The sequence below is a fragment of the Uloborus diversus genome, chromosome 9 (assembly GCF_026930045.1).
Source record: "Uloborus diversus isolate 005 chromosome 9, Udiv.v.3.1, whole genome shotgun sequence".
In the NCBI taxonomy this organism is placed as follows: domain Eukaryota; kingdom Metazoa; phylum Arthropoda; class Arachnida; order Araneae; family Uloboridae; genus Uloborus; species Uloborus diversus.
Window position 1 is genome coordinate 4,723,996 of NC_072739.1, and position 24,021 is coordinate 4,748,016.

General features: G+C 36.4%; 2 protein-coding genes and 1 non-coding gene across 3 annotated transcripts in view; 2 read left to right on the forward strand and 1 right to left on the reverse strand.

The window, feature by feature from the left end:
* The window catches only part of LOC129229712 (complement factor H-like), an 8,981-nt gene extending 6,383 nt beyond the window's left edge, over positions 1-2,598 (forward strand). Inside the window, exon 4 of the mRNA XM_054864075.1 lies at positions 2,563-2,598. Coding sequence (XP_054720050.1) covers positions 2,563-2,598 — 36 coding nt within the window. The remainder of the gene's footprint in view (positions 1-2,562) is intronic.
* Positions 2,599-2,753: 155 nt separating this feature from the next.
* On the reverse strand, positions 2,754-8,952 carry LOC129229713 (uncharacterized). Its single transcript, XM_054864077.1, has 3 exons — positions 8,665-8,952; positions 4,061-4,584; positions 2,754-2,858 (listed from the first exon to the last, which is right to left on the reverse strand). Exons 1-3 carry the CDS (start codon positions 8,837-8,839, stop codon positions 2,754-2,756), a joined length of 804 nt encoding a protein of 267 aa, XP_054720052.1. The 5' UTR covers positions 8,840-8,952.
* Positions 8,953-10,819: 1,867 nt separating this feature from the next.
* On the forward strand, positions 10,820-10,891 carry Trnaa-ugc (transfer RNA alanine (anticodon UGC)). The gene has a single exon. It is a non-coding gene; the product is annotated as a tRNA-Ala (tRNA).
* Positions 10,892-24,021: the final 13,130 nt, after the last annotated feature.

Genomic DNA, 24,021 nt, shown 5'->3' on the forward strand with positions numbered 1-24,021 from the left:
GGATTCAGGGGAGGGTCAAAGGGTCAGCTGACCCCCCTGTGACAAGAATTTTTTTACGACTATTATAAAACTTCAACTTTTTATTTTAATCGGGAAAATTAGTTCATGGAATCAATATTAAACTTTTTCCAACTATGGTCTATAGTTGTGGTTTCATATATTTCAAAACTTACGGTAATGTAACCAGTCTGTCTGCCTAAAGAAAAGGGCAGTTGAGTTTTGTTGAAAATTTGAGGAAGTATGATCCATAGCGCAGGTTGCGCCATTAAAAATTTAAAGGAGGGGGATTTGATAGGGTTGTGCTTCCATTTGGGCGGGGGGGGGGGGGAGGGGTGCACATCACCCTTGGACGGGAGGCATCCCTGCTTAACTAATATTTTTTCCATAGGATGTATAACATTGACCTTTGAAACTTGACCCCCCTTACAAGAATTTCTGGATCCGCCCCTGACTCTATAAAACATATGAAGTAAGCTACATTAAACAAATGTATTCAAGTTGGAACTATAGAAAAATATCAGATCTACCGGTATGTTGTATTCGTTTATGAACGGGAAGAAAATGACGCATTTTTAAATTGATTTCTGGGGAGTTTCATGGTGAATGCGAAAGGAAATCCTACCCTGGCTCTGCCATTTTGTGGCGAGTGGCCGAAAATTCCCGTATGCTACCATTGTCCACATGCAGTACTTTTTGCTTCCTGTTGAACTTTGCCAGCATCTTGTCAAACTCCTCCACAAACTGCACCCTCTCCGAGTTTCACTCAATCTCTCTGCAAATATTTTTGAATAGGTAAAAATTGAAAAAACGAAGATGGCAAAACATATTTTCAACTTGAGTTCTTTGCGTTTAAAGATAAGGCGGGAGGTATCTGCCACCCATTTACGCATTGTATAGTCAGTTTTTTACGAGAAGGCACTTCGCCACGCCTCCTCGAACGCAGAGTTCCATTTTACGCGGGGGTGATCGGTAAGCAATCCACACGCTTCTAAAGGAGACAAAACCAGACATCCTCAACTTGGGCGTGCATTTTAATGTGCAAAAAAGTCTTAGTGTCTTTTACGTCACTTGCTTCACTTGTCTGTTGGGGCATTCCAAGGTATTTTTGACATTATGTAGAGTCCGTAACGTGACCTTTTTTTGCCATAACTTTTTAATTTACCGTTTGATTTGCAAATTATTTTAATTTCAGCTGGTGTGTTGGTAGGAAAAGATCAAAATAAAATAATATGCTAATCAAACAGTAAATTAAAAAGTTATGGCAAAAAAGGTCACGTTACGGACTCTATATAAATGTCAAAAATACCTTGGAATGCCCCTGTTGCCATTTTAGTTATTCTTATATTTTAAAAACTGTTGCTTTTGCAACAAAATGCTATGATCCCAATATACCCTCTGCCGAAAACAGCGAAATGGAATCATTGGATACCTCGTAACGAGGGAGGAGTCAGGTGCCTTCTCCTGAAAAAATACACAATACCATTACGCTTGAAAGAAGTCACAATAAAAGAAACTGAAAATTACAGAAAATATTGTTAAATGTATTTAAAACTGCGTCATTTTCTTCCTTTTTATACACTGACACTTCACTCTCCGGGGACCCACTGTGCCTTTCACTACGTGATTTAACCAGTTTAGGAACCCCGGAGCTTTTTTATACACTGACAGTAGACCTAATGATGAATCGGACAATGAAATGTTTTGTCAATGAATATTCTTGAAATCAGTTTCCTTCCATTAATTCAAGCAACTGTGTGTGGTAAATCTCTGGGTCTTGAAGATCGTTGAGGGAAAAGGGGTTGAGTGTATAAAATAAGATGTTCCTCCAGTTTCGCTGGCAAGAAATTTCCTGTTTTGCAGTTTCAATCGTAGATTTTGATTTATGTAAGAGGGGAGGGATGTCGGCGAAGCTGGAGATAAACCTAAAATAAGAAGAGTGAAAGCTGACGCAAGGGAATATGAACTACATATTTGACATTTAACACCCTAAGAGGCTCCCGCATAAATCTGAGCAAATGGGTCCCAGAGGAACATAAACTACATATAGATATTTACTATTGTACGGATTATATATCACAATTTTTAAAAATCAGAAAAGCACACGACTTTACTAATTTTCCTCGTCAAAAGACATGCTGCCGAAGATACGATCAACTTTTTCATGAACAAATACTACGAGATAAAAAAATACTCTTCCGCAGTGAACTTTTTCCAATAAAATGTTTTTCGAAAAAAAAAAAAAAAAATGAAGCTATGAAATTTTAAAGCCAATTTTGGTGAGAACAATCCAAGTATCACCAGGCCCGGCGACGTTTCGAGCCTAAGAGATAAAATTATAGATTTGTATATTTTCGTGTAACGGTTCTTGTTTTTTCCCAACGAGTGTACAAAGGAGCTCAGCTCTCTAGTAAGTTATTTTTAGTCAGTTTATAATCAATCTTATAAGAACTGTTACTTAGCCCTGTTGCGGAATGTACATGTTGTGAACTGTGCTTTGATTGGGCCTTAAATACGTGTTTACTGATTTGCCTGCTGTGTTTTATATTATATGCCTAATTTCAGGATAATTTTACCAATTGCAAAGATGTGTATTTGTGAACAAAACTGCTGTTTAAACAGAAATTGCTTATCTTTTCAAAGACAGCTGAATTGAAAATGATAACTTGTAATAATATCTAGACATTCTAAATTTTGAATTTGGGTCATTTTACATGTGTAGTAAGGCACTTTGTCGTCATTTTATTCTCTAACTGTTACCTTTTGCCAACGAAACAATGTGCTGCTGTAATGATGTGTCTGTCATCGATGAGGGTGCCTCCGCAAAGTTGCGTTGAGGAGTTGCCATAGAAAATAGCCACCTGAAACAAATAAAAAATACATGAGGTACGGAGACCAAATCTTAAGCTGTAACGGTATTAAAAACCCTTTCAAGAAAGACGATGATCTTCAATTGCAGAGGCTGTCTAACGGTCAAGCCCTCCTGTCAAGTCCATCACGTCGAAACTTTCTTGCTGCTCCTTACGTGTTTAAGTTTAAGATATTTTTACGCAGAAGGATTTTTTTTACGAATCAAACCTCGAGCATGGATTCAGGCGACAGGTCGCAGGCGTTCCATGTGTTCTAACAGTTAAGTATGCTGCCTTTTACTCAAGCGAATTTGGATGCTACCCCCCAGCATGGGTCGAAACGAAAATATACACTTCTGACCTCCCTAGTACTAAACATCAGTCTTAAGTTTTGTGAAAAAAGTTGGGGACTTTTTGGATAAAATAGGGTTGGTCCCGTGAATCATAGGTCTCCTTAACGCGACCAGAAATTTCACAAAACTTGGTTTGCCGACTTCAGTTTCGAGAATGAACTGTGAAGATCCGCTATTTGTGCCCGAATATTACAAATGTTCATGCCCATTCTTTTTCAATTTGTGTTTTCATATTTTAATATTGATTGCCTCCAAAACCAGCAGCTGGATCCGCATCTGTCAAACCTCCCCCATTCCGACAGAAAAATATTCACATTACGGCATCGTTTTAATGCGTTCAAATATATTTAGTTATCCTGTCAGTCCCATATTATTCGCTCCAAAATAATTTTAGCATAATTATGAACATTCGTCGCCTAATCTTCATATATATAATAGCCGATGATCGAGTAATGCTGACGTCATCAACAATGAAACTCGCACCACGTCATGATAATTTGATAATATGTTTCGGTAATGTTTATCATGCAGGGAAAGGCTTTATTGTGACAAGGCTGAACTCGATCCCGTCACTGGTAAGACTGTGTCGTTTCAGGGGAGTGAAGAAACGAAAAAATGATCAACAATCAACGCTACCTACTAAGGTTTAGGGTTAACCCATTGGAGTTAGGGTTACAATTTCAGCTATCAAAATATCCCCAAACAAGCAATGGCTTCGTTTAAATGTAGAAGCAATTTTCGCTCTTCGTACCTTGACGGGCGATTTTCTAGTAATAAATATCTGTTGCTAAATATTCGTCTCTTCCACATTATAGTCAAAATATGCCTCAAAATGAAAGTAAACTTTATCTCACCACTTACCATCCAGGGCCAAATCTTATCCGCCGATTCCCCGCCCACCGTGAAAATCTTCACTCTGTCGACTGATGGTTCTTCTTCGTCCAGCACAGCAGCTCCACTGTAACTTACTGGCTCTGGAGATCTTGGCTCAATTCCTTGGTCCAGAAACTCTTCAAGCAGTGGTTCGTGAAGGACAGCTCCTCCAGTTTCAGGAGACTCCATTCCAGAAGATGGGAACATCTCGGCTTCAGGAGGAGGCATCTTAGCAACAACAGGCGAAGGAGCAGCTTGAACTTGAGGAGGTTTCCCATATATAGGAAACGGATTAGCTGGAGGCGAAGGAGCTGCTTGAATTAGAGGAGGCGGTGGCTTTCCATATATAGGAAAAGGGGAAGCTATAGGCGAAGGAGCAGGTGGACTCTGAGGCGAGTGAAGGATAAAGTCCGGCAAAGGAGCTCCTTGCACAGGAGAAGAAGGTAAGGTTTCAACTGGATAAGGCCCTTGTTGATATTCAGGAGAAATAGAAGTGTGTCTTCTTCCGCATGCTTGAAGGAAAAAAATAATGAAAACTGATGTTATTTTTCACATTCGAAAAAGACTAAATTTTATTAAGAATCTGGAAATATATACTAGGTAATCAATAAGCCTGTACATGTGATGTATTTTACTCTCCGATTCATATATAAAAATGTTTAAAGAAAATGAAAATAAAAATAGTAACAACAATAATATAGGGCAATTATACGGTAAACAGACATCAAGAACTATACTCCAATGAGATGTCCAGACTCAATTTGTTCTAGCATATTCCACCTGCTCATGAATGGTACACCGGAACATCCCCTGGTGCTCCTCTAAGAGTCAAATGTGACCGTAAATTCATAATAAACTGCTGTACATAGACTTACAACTGGCCACATTTGAACGTGGTAAAAGAATCCGCCCTACTTGTAAAAAATGCTGGACCTTCCAGTTCCACCTGAGTATCTTCTGGGTTGCATCGGAGTTTGCAAGGCAGACTGCTTAACCTCCGATCCCCGCAGTGTAACTGATTTAATAGCGGTTGACAACCTGCTGGAGCTGGTCGAACTTTATATGTCTAATCTCTTCAAGAGGATAAGCAACCGCAACAACAACGGTAGCAGACGAAAAAGCGGTTGACAACCTGCTGGAGCTGATCTAACATTAGATGTCAGTATGTCAAGAGGATAAGCAACCACAACAACAACGGTATCAGAAGTTCCAATTGTTGCCCAAAGCACCCTTTAAAGATTCCAAATATGTTAGATCCTTGTGTTTCATTGCACGAACTTTATGAAGAGCATGGACTACTTCCACATATAATGCAATTAAACTTTGAAGACTTCTAGAGGAAATATTTAAATGACATTTTTGTAATCGGACTTATCCGTAAGATATGTTCGTTACTGAACCAAAAAATATTGTTAAACTCAGTAATGCCGACCAATGTCAGAGCACTTGAGAACAAGAAATGCGATGGTGAGAGTGCCGACATACTAGTTAGTAAGAACAAATTAGAGTTTGTGTCGGTACAAAGATTTATATAACTGTATCATCTCCTTTTCCTGAGAAAATCAAATTTCGCATTTAAGTCTCTTTCGAAAGATTTTTTTTTTATGTTAATGAAGCATAAAAATGTAGCAAAAGATTTGGTTTTGATTGAGGATCGCGATTTTATTGAAGGAACTTCGTTTGTCATCGTAGTTTGTTAAGATGGATCCGTTGAGATTAGGAATTTTGTTAAAGGTGAGCTCATACCAAAAAATTAAAATAATAAAAAAACTTATGTTTAAAAGAGGAGTATACATCTTATGAAAAGTTTTCATCTTACGTTTCGTTTCATTCTAGAGTCAGCTGGCAATGTTTACCGTTATGCGGCCCTTTTCGTTCTAGAGTTGGTCACTAAGCTAAACGAGGGGTGGCCACAGTTGTCATCCTTTGCCAAGAAGCCTCGAAAAAAATTGCATGACCTCGTTCGCCTTGATCAAAATATCAAACCAGTATACCGTTGACCGTAATGCCGAGTGGTAAAAATCTAGGCTCTAGAGTTGGAAAAAAAAAATCATATAAATTCGAGTCCCGACTTACGCGAGGGATGCGTTCCAAGATTCCTCGCGTAAGTCGAAATTTCGCGTTGTGAAAAAATGTATGTTTTTCAAATTTTATAGGAACATACCAAACTTTTTTAGACATTTGTAAACACCCCTCAAACTGCTTTCAAGCATTCCTCAACTATACATTAGTTTTTTACATAAAGAACAGAACTTTTACTGTATTTAAAAGATAAAAAAAGCTGTTTTATTCAACATAAAATGCTTAAAGATGCACAAAATGAATGACCGACGGGAGGAAAAGACACAAAATAAAACACGGTACACACAGTATGTAGTAATAATAAAATGCTGCACTATTATAGTACTGTAGAGTAGATACAGTAGTAATATTTATGAGATATAAAATGATGGTTTGTGCTCTATGATTAGATTGTTATTCTTATCTGACACATTTTTAAATACGGTTGCTTCGTCTTTTCTTTAATAACTTTTCTATTTGAGGCATCAACGGCCTCTCTTCCTGATCTCTTAAATCTACAATACAAGAGCAGCTTCCATTTTCATACTATTTACTTTGCTTAGACTCTGCAAGCTTTAATATTGAAACTAAGTTCTGAACTTTTACAGATACCTTTTTATTTTGACTTTTAATTGTACGTATGGAAGATTCAATCATATACTTTTTGTCGCGCTACCGACGACATTTTGTAGTTGTTCAAGCATATCAAAAATCTTAATCCTTTTTTTTTTGGTCTTGAGATAAAACAGCAAACTAACCTGGCATTACATTTCATCAACTTTAATATTTAGCATGAAAAAAACTAAAATAAATGAAACATACTGAGTGGTTATTTGATGCACTAACAACGCGATGAGACTAGTTTGATGTGAGAACTTTCGCTGTCAGTGATGCTAAAGGAATGTAATAACAGTCCTTGGAAATCAATATTTAGTAACCAATAACGAAGCCTTCCTTCCAAAAAATTCGTAGTGTGTACCAGGAATTCGTGTTAGCTCTAAAATACGTTACTCGGAAAAAATTCGCGTTATAGCCATTTCGCGTAAGTTGAATCGCGTTGTAGCGGGAGTGGACTGTATTGTGGCAAAAATTTAAGAGCTTCAAAGTTACTCTAAGTTAGTCTTTTTGCATTAAACGTAATTGAAAGTTCAAATTTTGCTTAAATTGCTTAAAAGAAAGAGTAAGTGCTGCGATTCGACCACCCAGATATCGCTTCATATTTTTAACCCCCGACCACAAAGGAAGGGGGTTTTAAGTTTGACGTGTTCTGTGTCACTCTGGCGCCTAAGCGGATGAGCCGATTTTGAAAAAGTTTTTCTTTTGTTCGAAAGGAGAGTTGATCGAGAGTGCTAAGTTGCGTCTTCGGATGACATTAATTAATGAAAATATCAATTAAAAAACGCTAAAAGATTTTCGCATTTTTTGTAGTGAAAAGATATTTAAAAGTTTTTAAATTTAGCTCCAAAATAAGGAGTAATTTTTCTGCATCTGATAGAATGAGTTTAGAACTTCCATGTTGTATAGAGTTCGAATTATAACGGGTTTTTTTTAAGAAGATTATTTTAAATATGGCTAAGCTTTTATTCATGCTATTAGTAACTGAATTCACTGTTAGCCGAAGATATTAATCAAAAACCTCTAAAAGGGTTTTCGCGAATTTTGCAGTGAAACCATATTTAAAAAAAAAAAATTAATTTGAATGTTGACATCTTGAATTCAAATTATGTTTTTCGCAATCACGAGTGTGTGTATGTAGGCATGTGTGTTTGTGTGTGGAGGGTATGTGTGTGTGTGTAGGGGGTATGTGTATGTAGGCATGTGTGTTTGTGTCTGTGTGCTGGCATTAGTGTGTGGGTAGTTGTGTATATGAATGTGTGTGTGTGGGGGGGGGGGGTATGTGTGTGTGTAGGCATATGTGTTTGTGTATGTGTGTGTAAGTGTATGTGTTTGTGTGTGTGTGTGCGTGCGTGTGTGTGTAGTTGTGTATGTATGCGCGTGTGTGTAGGACATGAGTGCAACCTGGAGACGGCTTTCGCTCTAGGAGCAGCATCGTGAGGACCCGGTCGAAGGTGATGCTGCAGAGGGGTGGCGGTGGGAAAATAAAATCAAAGGACATCAAAACAGTCAAGTGAGAACAATAAGCAATCGTGATTGCTCAAAAATTAGTACCAAAATAAAGAGGTTTTTTTTTGCGTCTGATTGAATGTGTTTGGAACTTCCATGTTATATAGAATTCGAATTATAACGGTTTTTTAAATCATATTTTAATTACGGCTAAGCCTTTATGCACACGATTGGTAGCCGAATTCATTGTTGGCCGACAAGGAAAGAAAACACAATGATTTAAAATTTTTATCTGTTGACAGTTTCTATTTCATAAAATATTTGTAATTAATTTTAATAGTTTTTGGTTTTTAAAAGGATTTTCAATTTTCCCTCTTGATCCTGCATTTACGACTCAATCTTGGTTTTTTTTAAATTTTAATTTTAGTTCTATTTTCAGAAGTAAGCAACTTCCAAGTTTCACCCACCTTTCGGGCTGATGCGACTGATGTGTTCAGGGCGTAGCGTTGTTGTTGGTGGTGGTGGTGTTTCTGTAGTCGAAGTCGTCGTTCTGCGCCTAGGACAGCAGACCATTGGCACTTCTGTATTGGACCATCCACAGACCTTAGGGTTTCTGCGCCTTTTTCGGATGTTGGCCAACATCACTGGACAAGAAGTGACCAACACACACTCCTCGCAATCTGCAGAGCATGAGGTACGGGAACGCACTGCAGTGAAACGCACTTCAGCTATTACGTTACAGACTGCAGTTGCAGAAAACACTGGGAAAAAAAATATGCATGTGTATCAAATAGGTAATTGAAGAAGTTTAACAATTCAAGTTCATTTCACCAATTAAATGAACAAAGCTTATATTTTTTCAATACTTCAGCCGTTACGAGTACAGGAAACTGGAGAAAATTTCCTTCCCTTTCAGTCTTATGCCTAAGTTGTAGTGGTGGAGATAATTAGTGTGGTACCATTACCATTGTCATCTCTTGATGATTAATAGAGTTATCGTCGTACTCTTATGGGTAATGGTGATCTCCGAGTGCTCAGGTGTTTTTAACAGACAGTCAGTAACCGGTTTAACGAACCTCTATTTAACAAATTTCGCGGTGTAGCGGATTTTTCTTTTCCCCCGACTTAAATGAAGGCAGAACCCCCCTATTTACAGAATAATGATTCCCGATTTTACTAATTATTTTAACAGCTAAAAAAATATATTTTTTTTTTTGTTAATTTGAGTTTGTAAAACTTACTTTTTCTAATCCTTTACATGGCCTGCAAACTGTAAAAGCATATCTCATGCAGTAGGCTGTAAATGACACACTATTTTCTTATCTCCGTTAAGTTGAAAGAGAACTATTTCGAGTCAAGTATCAAGGAAATTGTCAAACATCTACTACTCAGTATTTTAAAATTTCAAATTAACTAGTGTGTAATATTAGTCGCGGAATGCTGAATAAAAAGTGTACACTTGCTAATCATGGATATTTTTGTGCAGTTGTTTATTAGAACTTTTAGATAAGGTATGTGCATTTTTTTCTCACCCCGATATTACGAATACCCCGATTTAACGTATAAAAGTTTCGGTTTCGACGACTTAGTTAAATCGGGGTCCGACTGTACGATCACTTCCGTGAAGAATCATCGTCCCTATCTAGTCACCTGTGGCCGGTACATCAATTTATGAACACTACATTAATTTTCTTTCCGTTGCACGTCTGTCTCTAGGCAGCGAGAAGCAAAGTGATGTAAGTAGAATTTTTGAAATTTTGAGTAACACGCATTTAAAGTTCATATCCTACGTAGGTTTTCATTGATTTTTTTTTCTAAATCATGCTCTGTAGCAGCACCTCCTAAGACTACCAGAACAACGTCTAGCCCCAAAACAGAGGAGAGGTCGCTCTACTGCTCGCACTGATTATCTCCAAAATTTTAATTTTGGCAATTGCATCCCTTGTTTCTCACTATCTCAATGAACCCTATTCACCTGACGTCACTGCGGGTATAAAACGTCACTGCTGTGCATTGTGGGTACTGTAGCAGATGAAAATCCGGAACTATGACGTATAATAACACTTGCTTTTATGCGGCTTATAAACTCTTCTTTCTAGTTAAAAAACTGATCTCTTGAAAGTTTTTAACTAAGAAACATTGTAAAAGGAATGATGAACGATTCATTTAATACGAAATACTCTCTTTATAATCGTATTTTCATGGTTTTAAGACTTTTTGGTTCCTTATCAGAAACATAGTGAAAACTAAAATTCTCCTTTTATTTTCCCCTTTCCTCAGCATTTTTCATGCAGTCATAATTCTGTATAAGCCCTAAGCATGTTCATGATGCGTATGAAGTCCAGTAATATATATCTATACTAATATTATAAAGAGAGAGCGATGATTTTTGTGTGTTTATATGTTCGAGGTAATCTCCGGAACCACTGCACCTATTTGAAAAATTTCTTCACTATATGAAAGGTGCTTTCTTACTGAGTAACATAGGGTATAATTCGAAAAAAAAATCCGATAAATTGTTTTTTTAATTCCAATTTAGGTCTAAATTTCACGTAAATTGCCTACTATTGGCTATTAAAGGGGTGAAAATTACTTGCACATATTAATATTATGTATACTGCAGGGGGTGTAGGTCAGTGGTAGAGCGTTCGCTTTGCATGTGAAAGGCCCGAGGTTCGATCCCCCGCACCTCCAAGGATGTCGTTCCTTTTATGAGCCGAGATGGCGTAACCGGTAAGGCCCCGGGCCTGTATCCGGAAGGTCGCGGGTTCGATACCGGCCGATTGCCTTGGCGGTTTAAACAATTTATTAGCCAGCTCACTAAAAAGGAAATTTATAAACTCTTTCTCTGTTGGACAAAGCAACCAACTGTTCGGCAAATGTCCAAGTGGTTGGTTTGCTTCCCAGATATGGAGTGCATAGGAGTTGGTTAAACCAACGGGCTAGGTGTATGAACCTGGTACTCAAGGAAATTTGCGTTAAGCGTAGTATCAGGTTTATTGATGTGTGGAGTAAATGTAAACGCGATTGGATTGCTAGGGATGGCCTGCATCTGAGCTCTACGGGGGTCAAAATGGTTAGTGGGTTGGTTTTAGAGGATTCAGAATCAAAAAACTAAGTTGGAATGGGGGGCATGCTTTAAGGAGCAGAATTGGAATGTGTACTAGCTATTGGGATTTTAGTAGAAACGGAAATAGGGTGGCTAGTAAGAGAAAAGATTTTAGCAGTTGGGATCCAAATAATCGCGCAGCATTAAATAGTGGTAAGATGGGTTTACTTAAGGTTTTTTATACAAATGCTCGTAGTATTAGGAACAAGATGGAGGAATTGAAAAGCATAACAATCGACGAGAGGTTGGATATTATTGGAGTTACCGAGACATGGGCTACCGAAAGTGATGATGATTTATTATCGATTGCTATGTATAATTTGTTTAGACAAGATAGAGTAGGTAAAAGAGGTGGTGGGGTTTTATTTTATGTCAGAGACACTTTAACTTGCAATGAATTGGTAATTAATGATAAACCTAATGAGATTGATATGATTTGGCTGGAGCTGATGAGCAATAAGGGCAATAAACTACGTTTAGGGAACATTTATAGGCCACCCAACTTAAGCCAGGGTCAAGATGAACAGTTGTTTAGTATTATTAGTGACATTTCTAGCAAGGGGTCAGTCATTATAATTTGAGATTTTAATTTTCCAGGAATTGATTGGAATAATTTTTACCATAGTAATAGCAGAGAAGAGGAATTTTTGAAAGTAATTGGTGACTGTTTTTTAGATCAAATTGTAACTCAGGGTACTCGACAGGACGTGATTTTGGATCTAGTTTTCTGTGATATGGAAGGTTCTGTTCAGGGGTTATGTGTAGGGGAACACATTGGAGACAGTGACCACAACAGCATTAGGTTTGGGATTAAATGTGATATGCACAAAGTAGAGAATTTTAGGTTTGTGCCCAATTTCAGAAATACTGATTTTGTGGCACTTAGGCAGAGTTTGAAAGCAGTTTTTTCTTCTGGATTGGACAATAGCGATGTGAATCTTCAGTGGGCAGAGTTTAAGGAAAAGCTAGCGAAAACGGTTGGGGATCATGTTTCTTTTAGGAGAAAGGGTATCAACACTAAAATTTGGCCGATGTGGTTCTCCAGGGAAACTAAAGACGCTCTAAATTACAAGCAAGCTGCTTTTCATAGGTTTAGAGAAACTGGTCACAGTGCAGATAGGCTCCAATATTGTAAGGCAAGGCGTAAATTTAAGTATTTGGTACGGATTCAGAAAAGAGAGTTGGAGCAAAGACTGGCAGATAACATAGACAGGAATCCCAAGAGGTTTTTTGCATACGCTAATTCGGGGAAAGTTCGAAATAGTCATATTGGGCCACTGGTTGATGAGCACGGAATTTTAATTCAGGACGATAGTGATATTGCTAATGTTCTTAATAACTTTTTTTCGAGTGTTTTTAACGATAACTGTATCTCAACAGTTGACACCAACAAGACACAAGCTATAGTACAGCTTGAGGACTTTGTATTTTCCAGGGATGACATTTTACTTCATTTGAAAAAAATTAAAGAGACTAAGGCTCCGGGACCTGATAATATTTATCCAAAAATTTTAGTTGAATGTGCGGAGGAATTAGCAGATGTAATCGTAAATATTTTCAATGCTTCTTATAACTCGGGGACAGTGCCAGAGGACTGGAAGCTGGCTAATATTACACCGCTCTTCAAGAAAGGGTCTAAAGGGAGTGCGGGAAATTATAGACCTGTGAGTCTAACTTCGGTGTTTTGCAAAATTTTTGAAACATTGGTAAAAATTAAGATAATAAATTTTCTAGAGACTAATAATCTATTGACTAGTTTTCAGTACGGTTTCAGGACAGGTAAATCTTGTGCAACTAATTTATTACATTTCTTTGACAAAGTTACCATAGCTTTGGACAATAAGAAGCCTGTAGATGTTGTTTACATTGATTTTCAAAAAGCTTTCGATAAGGTACCGCATGTTGCTCTACTTAGCAAATTAGCTGATATAGGAATAAGAGGGAAAACTTTCATTTGGGTAAAAAACTGGCTGACCGGAAGGAAACAAAGGGTAGTTGTAAGGGGAAATTATTCTAATTGGAGTGAGGTTTTAAGCGGGGTTCCTCAAGGATCAGTGTTAGGGCCTGTTTTGTTCATTGTTTTTATGAACGATATTCACAATAATATGTCTGGGAACATGAATTGTTTTGCTGATGATGTCAAAGTTATGGGGACTGTAGAAAATAAAGAACAAGCAAAACAGCTGCAAGAGGATCTAGATCATATTACAGAGTGGGCTGATAAATGGGGTATGGCTGTTAATGTTGGGAAATGTCAAGTGCTACATTTAGGGCATGGAAATAAGTGTACAAGTTATTATTTGCAAGGTTCAGTCATTAGTCAGGCAGACAAAGTTACTGATCTGGGGGTCTTAATAAGTCAGGATTTAAAGTTTAGCCAACAGTGCAGCATTGCTAGTAACAAGGCCAATAAAATGCTTGGGTTTATCAATAGATCTATTTCAAACAAATCTAAAGAAGTTCTTCTGCCCTTATATAGAAGTTTGGTAAGACCTCATTTGGAGTATGCTGTTCAGTTTTGGTCTCCTTATCTTAAGAAAGACATTAATGTATTGGAAAGGGTTCAAAGGCGAGCTACAAGGCTAGTAAATGGACTTTCTCACTTAGACTATGATTCCAGGCTTAGAAGGCTAAAAATGTACAGTCTTGAGCAAAGAAGAGACCAAGGGGACATGATTCAGTTGTTTAAATTTATTAAAATGAAAGATGTTACGGGGCTGAAGTTTAGCACTGAAAACAGGACAAGGGGTCATTGTTTTAAGCTATTTAAATCTCAGGCTAACATGGATATAAGGAAAAAATATTATTTTAGCAGGGTAGTGGAACCTTGGAACAGTTTACCGGAAGAGGTGGTAATGAGCAAAGGAGTAGATAGTTTTAAGAGGGCCATTGATCTTCACTGGGGATTGTAAATTGACTAGGACCAGTCTAGTTGGGCCCAAAGCCTGTTGCTGGTCGTCACTTTTGTATTTGTATTTGTATTTGTATCGTAGAGAAGGGTAGAATTTTCCGCGTTCTAAACAACTTGTTTCAATGCTCTAACTTAATTACGGCGGGAGTAATTTGCGTTTTTAGCTCGAACTTTTTTAAGCTTAGCTGAAATTTAGGCACTACTTTCTTCATTATATCAATCAATAAAAAGTGAAGGAATTGACCCACAGTTTTCTTTTTGACACCTTTGGATAAAGCGACATTTTTTACTCCAGATCTCTCTCGACCAATGGTCGTAAAAAATTAGCTTCTATCTTCAAAGGAAAAAAAGTTACAAGCGTTTTTAAATCCATTTCGAAATATGTCATCTTGATTCAAGTTGTCAACCATTTTATTTTCGCGTTTCCACGATTACGCTTTTTGAATCCATTGTTTATTTCCTTACTAGTGGTACCCGCACGACTTTGCCCGTAATAGAAAAATTAAAAGATCTTTTGGTTCGCCTGTATATTTACAAATAATGTATGGTGAATTTTCTCGCCAATTGGCTTGTACCCATGTTACGGTTCCACGTTATGATAATTTCGTAATTTACTCGTCCATCTTATGATAGTTTTGTTCTTAAAATTGGAATAGAAAAAGAACCGCATCGAATTTTTGAAAAATCGCTTCCAGGTGCACACCCATGCTACAAACTAACTTTGTGCCAAATTTCATGAAAATCGGCCGAACGGTCTAGGCGCTATGCGAGTCACAGAGATCCTGACAGACAGAGAGACTTTCAGCTTTATTATTAGTAAAAATTTTGCATTTAATTTCTCAAACTTATTTTATTTCACGTGTCCATGGTTACGCTTTTAAAATCCATCTTTCGCATTTTACTTTCTTAAAAGTATTTTAATTTCTGTCGTCATTGTTTGGAAGGGTAATTTTGCATGGTGTTTTTTTTTTTTTTAAAGCCTGATTGTTGAATATATATCACTTGACACTAGTTTTATTCTCAAGGTAGACCGGGCAAAACCGGGCAACGCAGCTCTTAATATATAAAGATTTGAAAGCTACTGTTAATGTGATTTCTTTTTAGTTTGTTTGGCGAAACATTTATTGTTGCGAAGGAAAAAACATCTGCTTCTCTCGCAAAGGGGCTGGGTTCCGGTAACGTGGTCGCTTGGCGCGTTAGTCGCTGAGCAGTTCTGTCTAGGATTATTGTTTTAAGGCAACCGTTAATGTAAGTCATTGTTTTGGCTATTTGTTTTGAAAGAAAAACTTTTGATCCGAAAGAAATGTACGCCTTTTTTTTTCTGACGACGATTTTTGAATGTTTCACGGGATGTTTTTATTTTTGTTAGACGGATCGATTATGATGGCGCGGTTGCTGGGTAAGTTTTGCGATAAACAATAGAGTTGCGGAATTATTTTTACATATGAAAGATATTATTTGATGTTTTTTTTCTTTTTCGTTTGTTTGTTTATTCGGCGAAATATTTTAAATTGCAGTAAAAACCGCTTCACTCGCTAAATAGAGTTTTAAAGCAACTGTAAATCTAATTCAATGATTTGACGAAAAGTTTTAAATTCCAAAGAAACTTAAATAGTTTTTTTTTTTTGAAAAGGTGTGTACTCATTTTATACAAAGGAAAATGATCATTTCACATTAGAGGGGGAGGGGGCGTCAATTTTTTTATCGAACGGACTTCCATTAAATGTTTAGCACGGGCATCGCTGTGCGGGTACTGTTGGTCATTAAATCAAACGAGTTTTTTTTTTAGCGCTATTAACACTGCTTAGCTAATCAAAATACCCGCAGACCGACAGTTGAAGATACCATTGCCAAACCGTGAATAGGTTCTATTGTTCTGTTACTTTTGTCACATAAAAGCTATGCTCTAGTTGTCATTTTCCAATAAAAATTAAATAACCAATTTATTTAGGGGACCTGTTACAACGTGAGGAGAAAAAAAAATTTTTTTTTTTTTTTTTTTTTTTTTTCATCCTTCATCGATAATGGTTTGGAATAAGCTATACATTTCAGAAATAAGGTCACTTGCTATGTGCAATTAATTTTTGTATCTTCGTGAAAGTATCACATAAATTCATGAAATGCATTTCTTTCAAAAATGCAAATTTTATTTTAAGAATTTCTTACAAATCGTCTGGAAAATTTGCTATTGTGCATTTTTAATTGCTATCAAAATGCTTGTGAGCTTTTAAAGGAAAAGTATGGAGTGCAGGCAACAAACAATTCATGAATTTATAATTTAACTAACAATTTAATTGCTCTGCAAATAGTATAAACTGAGACGTTAATAGCTTTTCTTCACTTATAGTTACGTAGTGCATGCGTCCTATATTTTTCCTTTTAAAGCTGAGAAGTATTTTGATAGCTATTAAAGCACACAATCATAAATTTTCCTGTCAGTCTGTAAGAAATTCTGAAACTCTATGGGGCTTTAAATCTACATGAAGCGTACAAAAAATATTTTATACTTTTTAGTTCATTTTAAAAACATGGTACATCAAAACTTTTTTATTTCATTAACGATTTTCTGCTTTTTAGCTGTGTGTCTGAAATGTTCTATTTAATTTTAACTACTTCGATCACACGGCTCACAATTGACGGTGACGGAGTTAGGTAAATTGATTCAGTTGATAAAATAAACTTAAACAAGAAACTGCACCATAATACACATTGTAACCTTAAAATACATTTTGCTTCATTTAAATTTCCATGTACAATATAAGTTCTCAATGAAAGTAGAATATTTTTAATGTGGTAACATAAAAAAAAATATCATACATTTATTTATCTGCTAAAGAACTGAATTTTTCCGGCAGTTACAATGAAAGTTCACCAATTTTGTAATATCCCTTGCATATACAAATTACTATATAATTACGTAGATTGCTTTAAAAATTTTAAGCACAATTTAATGCAAGCATAGTTTAACAATGACCGTGATCAACAATAAATGTTCAAATGCCGGCACACTAGGGTGGTTCAAAAATACATGTTAAAAAAACGAAGTTTCTCCTAGATAACAGGACACACCTCAATATTTTTACACTTGTGGATAGTAATATACTGGAAGAATCTTAGCTTCCTATTTCAACTGAAAGAGGGTGCTCAACCTCCCTCCCCAAAACTTCATCAGTATGGGGGAGGGGGGTTAAAAATACACGAAACTGAAAAAAAAAAAATAATAATTTGAATTTTGTCATCTTGAATTCAAATTATGTTTTTCGCAATCACGAGTGTGTGTGTGTGTATGTAGGCGTGTGTGTTTGTGTGCGGGGGTTATGTGTGTTTGTGTGTAGTGGGTATGTGTGTGTGTGTGCAGGCATGAGTGTGTTGGTAGTTGTGTGTATGAGTGTTTGTGTGCGTGGGGCATATGTGTTTGTGTGTGTGTGTATGTGTTTGTGTGTGAGTATGTGTAGGTGTTTGTATGTATGCGTGTGTGTATGTGTTTGTGTGTGTATGTGTTTGTATGTGTTTGTGTATATGTGTTTGTATGTGTGTGTAGGTGTATGTGTGTGTATGTGTTTGTGTGTGTGTATGTGTTTGCGTGTGTATGTGTTTGTGTATGTGGGTGTTGGTGTATGTATGTTTGTGTTTGTGTTTGCGTGTGTATGTGGGTGTTGGTGTATGTATGTGTGTGTATGTGTTTGTGTTTGCGTGTGTATGTGGGTGTTGTTGTATGTATGTGTGTGTGTGTACGTGCGTGTATGTATGCGTGTAAGTGTAGGATATTGACGCAACCTGGAGACGGTTTTCGCTAGAGGAGCAGCATCGTGAGGCGGCCGGTCGACGGTGATGCTGCAGAGGGTGCTGGCGGGAAAATAAAATGATAGCACATCAAAACAGTCAAATGAAAGCAATAAGCAATCGTGATTGCTCAAAAAAAAAAAAAAAAAGCTAAGTAATATGCATATTATACATTGCAAAATTTTTTTTTTACTATTTACAAAAAAAAAAAAAAAAAAAACAGCTGGGGAAATTTAATGCTTCTAAATTTGTGACATTTTCTATGGTACGGCTAATGTTAAATTAAAGGGTTATTGAGCACCTCTTAAAAATTGAGTAAGAAGCTAAAACTTTTACAGATTAATACTATTATTAAGTGTAAAAAAGTAGGGTGTGTCCTGGACTCTAGCTGAAAAAAAGTTTTTTTGAACCACCCTAAGGCACGCCTACATTTCAGCATGAAATCAATTAAAAACAGTCATAATTCACATTCTAATTACCTCGGAATGTTGGAAAAAAATTTATTCGATGCAGAAAAAACAGGGGTTTCTCTGGATATTTAATTTTAATTTGATGCGAACATTTTTTCTTCCTCATATTAGTGGATTTATGCAAAAATGGTGATTAAAATTGAAGTCAACTTATAATTAATAGTTAATCAATCAATTTGAATATTGAATATTGCATTGTCATCTGGGATCTCATACAAAATTTCAAAAGAATCCAATCGCAGGAAGTTGTTGAAAATTGAGTTGCAAGAATTCACCTGAACAGACCAAAACAAGTTAATAAAAACATGGTAATTAAAAGATAAAAGTGCACAAAACCCCGGAGAGCCCACAGTCTTTTCATTACAAGATGAGGAAGCATTTGTTGAATGTATTTTACAAATTAATCAAAAATTTTGTAGTAAATTAACGCCCTAAGCCAGAGTTAAGTCAGAAACACTTAAATACACCGCCATCTCAGTTATTCCATCCGAGGACTGCAGTTTCGTGCTTTTTAGCACTCATCAGCCCGGAATAGGAATCAATTTTCGCCTCCAGCTCATGTGTTCATCCTCGGGTGGAATAACTGAGCCGGCGGTGTATTAAAGTGTTTCTGCCTTAGTCCTGGCTTTAGGGCGGGAACTTACTACAAAATACCATGCTTTGCCATCAATCTTTGAGTTGAACTGCACCATTGCTGCGGTCACTCATCTGGTGTGCTAATTCTGCATTAGCTACCAGTTTGTTTGGCTTTCTTGGCTCCCTTAAGAGATTTTTTCGCCTCAGCTCATGTGGTTCCTATTCCGGGCTGATGAGTGCTAAAAAGCACGAAACTGCAGTCCTCGGATGGAATAACTGAGCTAGCGGTGTATTTAAGTAGTCAAAAATTTGTTTACAGTGTAGCAAATGAGTGTGTATAGTATAGCATTTGCCAGTATGTTTACTTTTGAACTTAGCATATAAATTTAAGAACATTATTGAGAAAATATATGTATATACATAAATGAAATGTGATATAAAACATAAATTTTGAACAGTACTGGAACTTATGTTGTCAGTTTTCTTCTCAAAACGTAGAATGTTTGTGTATAACATTAATGGTGCAATGTTACACTTACAGTCACAAACCTCGTACCCTCTCTTTAAATCAAGGCAATGCAATAGTGGTCCAAATTTGCCCCTAGACATCAGTAACTTAGCACCTGATTTTAGTCAATGTAACATTTTTAAAAAATCTCTTTCCACACTTATTAACCAGTTGAAAACCTTCCAAAAGCGTTTAGAGTGTGTTTCAGAAACGGCATATGAAAATTTGTAAGTTAATCTTGTACAGCAAATTCTTGATACCCGATTCGAGACTTTATACTACACCAGTGGCACACGCAGGAATTTTGCAAGGGGAGGTTCCAAATCGAAAGCCTTTATCTCATATCATACTCCAATGCTCGATCAAACATATTGATTTGATTTTATCGATTCCCGCTATGGCGCAAACTGCGTCATTAAAATTGGGGGAAGGGGGTGTTTTTCTATTATTTTCGGGGGGAGCCCTTGCTTTGGGGTTGGAGTCTTCGCGATATTTAGGGGGGAAGGTGACTTTGCTCTTAAGGGGGATGCGCACCCCTGAAATAAATAACGAGAAAGCAGAATAATTTACGCTTTCACTTTTCTCATAATTAAAAAAGGAATTCAAAATCTTAGAATCTCATTTTAATCTGTAATTAGAAAACTAAAAACATGGTTATTACAGTCATTTGCAACCACACCATTCCGCTCCTTTAAATGCAATTCGTTATAGGAAAAGTACGCAATATTTTAAAAAATCTTTTAGCATGACGATTTTAATTTTTTTATTAGATCTTAAATTATTGTTACCTTTGTTTGAAATTAATCTGAGTACAAAATTAATAGAATCGTAATCAATCGGGTTAAAGAGCAAGTCCTATGGGAGGGGTCGGACCCCCTGGACGCCTCCCTTGTGTGCGCCACTGTAAGTAAGAAAAAGGATTGATTCAAATTACGAAACCTTTTATCAGTTTCATTCAAATATGATACACTTACGTATGTTTTAACCTTAAAACGTTTTGTATTGATTTTTAAAAGCCTCCACTATATTTGATATTCCGTTATAATAATTATTGTCGAATCTCGATAGCTCGAAGTTTATAACTCGAATATTTCTTCATCTCGAAGCTTTCGCAGGTCCCTCACTCTTGAGAATGTTCTGGAAATTTCCCATAACTCGAACTACCAATAACTCGACCGTTCTAGCCGGTCCCTTGGGACTTCGAGTTATCGAGACTTGACTGTATTATAATGGGAAAAAAATAACTATGGTGCAAGACAAAAACACAATTGAATTTAAAAATTGAATCTGCTTTAAAACAGTTATATTTACAGCTTCACAAATCATTGTAATATTTACATCTTTTCGTTTATTAAAAAATAGTAAAGAAAACGACTTGATAGTTTCCACAAATAGCTAACACTACATAAAATGTAGCTTAAGCTCATTACTGTATTCAAAATATGCATGTGTTCAGTACAAATGAAAAACTAAAAATTACTTACGTAAAAACAGAGGAAGTGATTTGAACTTCATTTCTGTGTATAAACAAAGGATAATAAAAATCCAACAATGAAAGTAATGAAAGTGAAATAATTTAATGGTTTTCCAAGACCATTACGGCCCTTTATATATCCCTAGACTGCCGAGTTCACTTTTAACCACAACAGCGTTGAAATGCAGCGAAAAATATCGTCTGCTCTCTTTTAAAAAAGGTTTTCAAGCTTCTTCTCCAGAAGTTCCGGCCAGACCTAGGTCAACGGGTGAAAGTTATTCAACAGGTAATAAAAAAAAAATCCGGTCTTTCGTAAGGACGGAGAAAGTACCTGTCATCTCTAAAGGTGTGTTGTTTCGCAAACCAGTGTGAGGAAAAGTCGTCCAAGTCAAACTGGTGTCTTTTATGGGTTCTTTCGGTGTTTGGCAACAGTTTCTGATTCGAAACACGGCAACAAACATTGCTGAACGTTGTCGACGGAAGCAAGAGTTCTTTCAACTTCTGTTAGAGAAATAGGAAATGGGCGTAAGTTATAATTTACTTAGTTAAAAAAATTACATTCATAAGAATGATTTTTACTTTGAAATGAAAATTATTAAAGAAAGTGTTAGTTCCTTAATTCTCAAACATGGATTTAAAATATATCTGCGTTTTAAAAAGATTACAAGTTTATGCGAAATCGCCATAAAAGGGAAAGGGGGGCCATAGAAGATGTAGTTTGCAATATTTATGTATATATATTTTTCTGTTTTATTACTTACTAGTGGTACCCGCACGGTTTTTGCCCGTAGTAAAAAAATTGAAAGGTCATTTGGATCGCCTGTATATATACAAATAATGGATGATGAATTTCTAGTCAATTTACTATGTTCATTTGCTCTCATATGTTACGGTTTCACGTTATGATAACTTGGTAATTTACTCGTCCATCTTATGATAGTTTTGCCCGGGAAAATGTTCTTAAAATTGGAATAGAAAAAGAACAAAATTGGATTTTCGAAAAATCGCTTCGAAGTTCTCAACCCTATGCTACGAAATTATTCTGTGCCAAATTTCATGAAAATCGGCAGAACGGTCTAGGCGTTATGCGCGTAACAGACATACAGAGATCCAGAGACACAGACTTTCAGCTTTATTATTATAGTAAAGAAAAGATTGCACTCCGGCTAAGAAAGCGGGAACAGCTCAAAACAAATCAACAGCGGAACAGCGGAGAAAAGGTTTTACGCAATAGTAGTTTTAAGCGATTGTATTACAACACGCTCAACAAATTTATAATGTGATTTTTGTTGGTTATTTTTTTTTTTTTTTGTCTTTGTTAATTATTCATACTTAAAGTTTGAAAGTTTTTCTTCTAAATTAAGCAGGACCCGATTAATATGTCAGGGGGCCCTAGGCCAAACGGTTTTTTTCGGGGCCCCTTTGTAATTAAACCTTACAATTTTAGCCATTGCGTAAAAACAGTTTTAGCCATTTGGGGGCCCCTGAGGAGCGGGGGCCCTAGGCCACGGCCTAGTTGGCCTATTCAGTAATCAGGCCCTGAAATTAAGACATTTTAATGATGTGTCACTATTGATGATATTGTTTTACACCTCCACGCACCAGTTATGTAAGCTAACTTGGTGCGATTTTTGTGTCAAGACGAGGATTAAATTCAGATTTTAAATCAATAGCTGGTATGCTTTCCCCAAATTTTGAGCTGTGCCACATTTTTTTTGGTCGGGGTGCATCATTTTGACCCAGCTGTATTACTATTGATGCATTTTTTGCTACTTGATTCATAAGTAGAGTATGTATCATAAAATATTAAAAAGCACAAACGTCGATTACAATTTCTGAAAAAAAAAAAAAAAAACACTTTCTGTATGATTTTTATGCAAAATAAGTTTTAGTTTATGAAGTCAAATCATAAACCATTTTCATTATCGGAAGAACCACTATAGCATTCGCACTGCCATTCACTTTTCCCACTGAAAGTCAATAAGTAATAATAATAATAGGAAGGGCGACAAATTTTTTTTTTTTGAAGCTTTTCGACGTAACACACTTGCCTATTGCGAATTTTTAAAATACAAGCGTCCTTCATATAACACAGTACTTCTACAGCACGGTTTCGATATTACACGGTACCAAATTTGAAATTATTATAACACGGTAGGTATCCATACTGCACAGTACGAAACTTGAATTTAATACTACAAGGTTTTGATATAACACGGGAGTAATGTTTGAAAAGGATGGAATTTCATTTTTGTTTAATACATTCTGTTAACGGTTGATAACTCTAATAGGTTTTTGCTTTGGTTTTGCGAAACTTGGTTTCGATGTAACACGGTACACATCCCTTGATTTACGTTATCTCTAAGTCCCGTATGACACGGTTTCGATATAACACGGAACACGGTTTCGATGTAACACGATACATCTTAACCTGATTTTTCTCATGCACATACATAATTAGTATTAAAAATAAGTAAAAATGTAACTTTAAAAAAAGTCTCGTATAACCTGGTTTCGATTCTACGCGGAACGAATTAACCGTGTTATACGAGGGCTTTTCTGTACATACTTTTCTGTACATCTTCAACTGTACATAGTTGAAGCAATAACATGGTACCGCAATATTAAATACTTATATTTCTTGCTAGTGGTACATGCACGGCTTTGCCCAAAAGAGAAAATTGAAAGACCTTTTGGTTCGCCTGTATATTTACAAATAATGTATGGTGAATTTTCTCGCCAATTGGCTTATGCCCATGTTACAGTTCCACGTATTGATAATTTCGTAATTTACTCGTCCATCTTATGATAGTTATGTTCTTAAAATTGGAATAGAAAAAGAACCAAATCGAATTTTCCAAAAATCGCTTCGAGGTGCACACCCCTATGCTACAAACTAACTTTGTGCCAAATTTCATGAAAATCGGCAGAACGGTCTAGGCGCTATGCGCGTCACAGAGATCCTGACAAACAGAGGGACTTTCAGCTTTATT

What these genes read in the sequence shown, in the direction of transcription:
- LOC129229713 (XM_054864077.1), bottom strand. Translation starts at nt 8,839, where the DNA reads ATGTTGGCCAACATCCGAAAAAGGCGCAGAAACCCTAAGGTCTGTGGA. An exon ending in CAGTCGCATCAGCCCGAAAG is followed by an intron (nt 4,585 to 8,664) that starts GTGGGTGAAACT and finishes TTTTCCTTCAAG; the next exon opens with CATGCGGAAGAAGACACACT. An exon ending in ATAAGATTTGGCCCTGGATG is followed by an intron (nt 2,859 to 4,060) that starts GTAAGTGGTGAG and finishes TATTTGTTTCAG; the next exon opens with GTGGCTATTTTCTATGGCAA.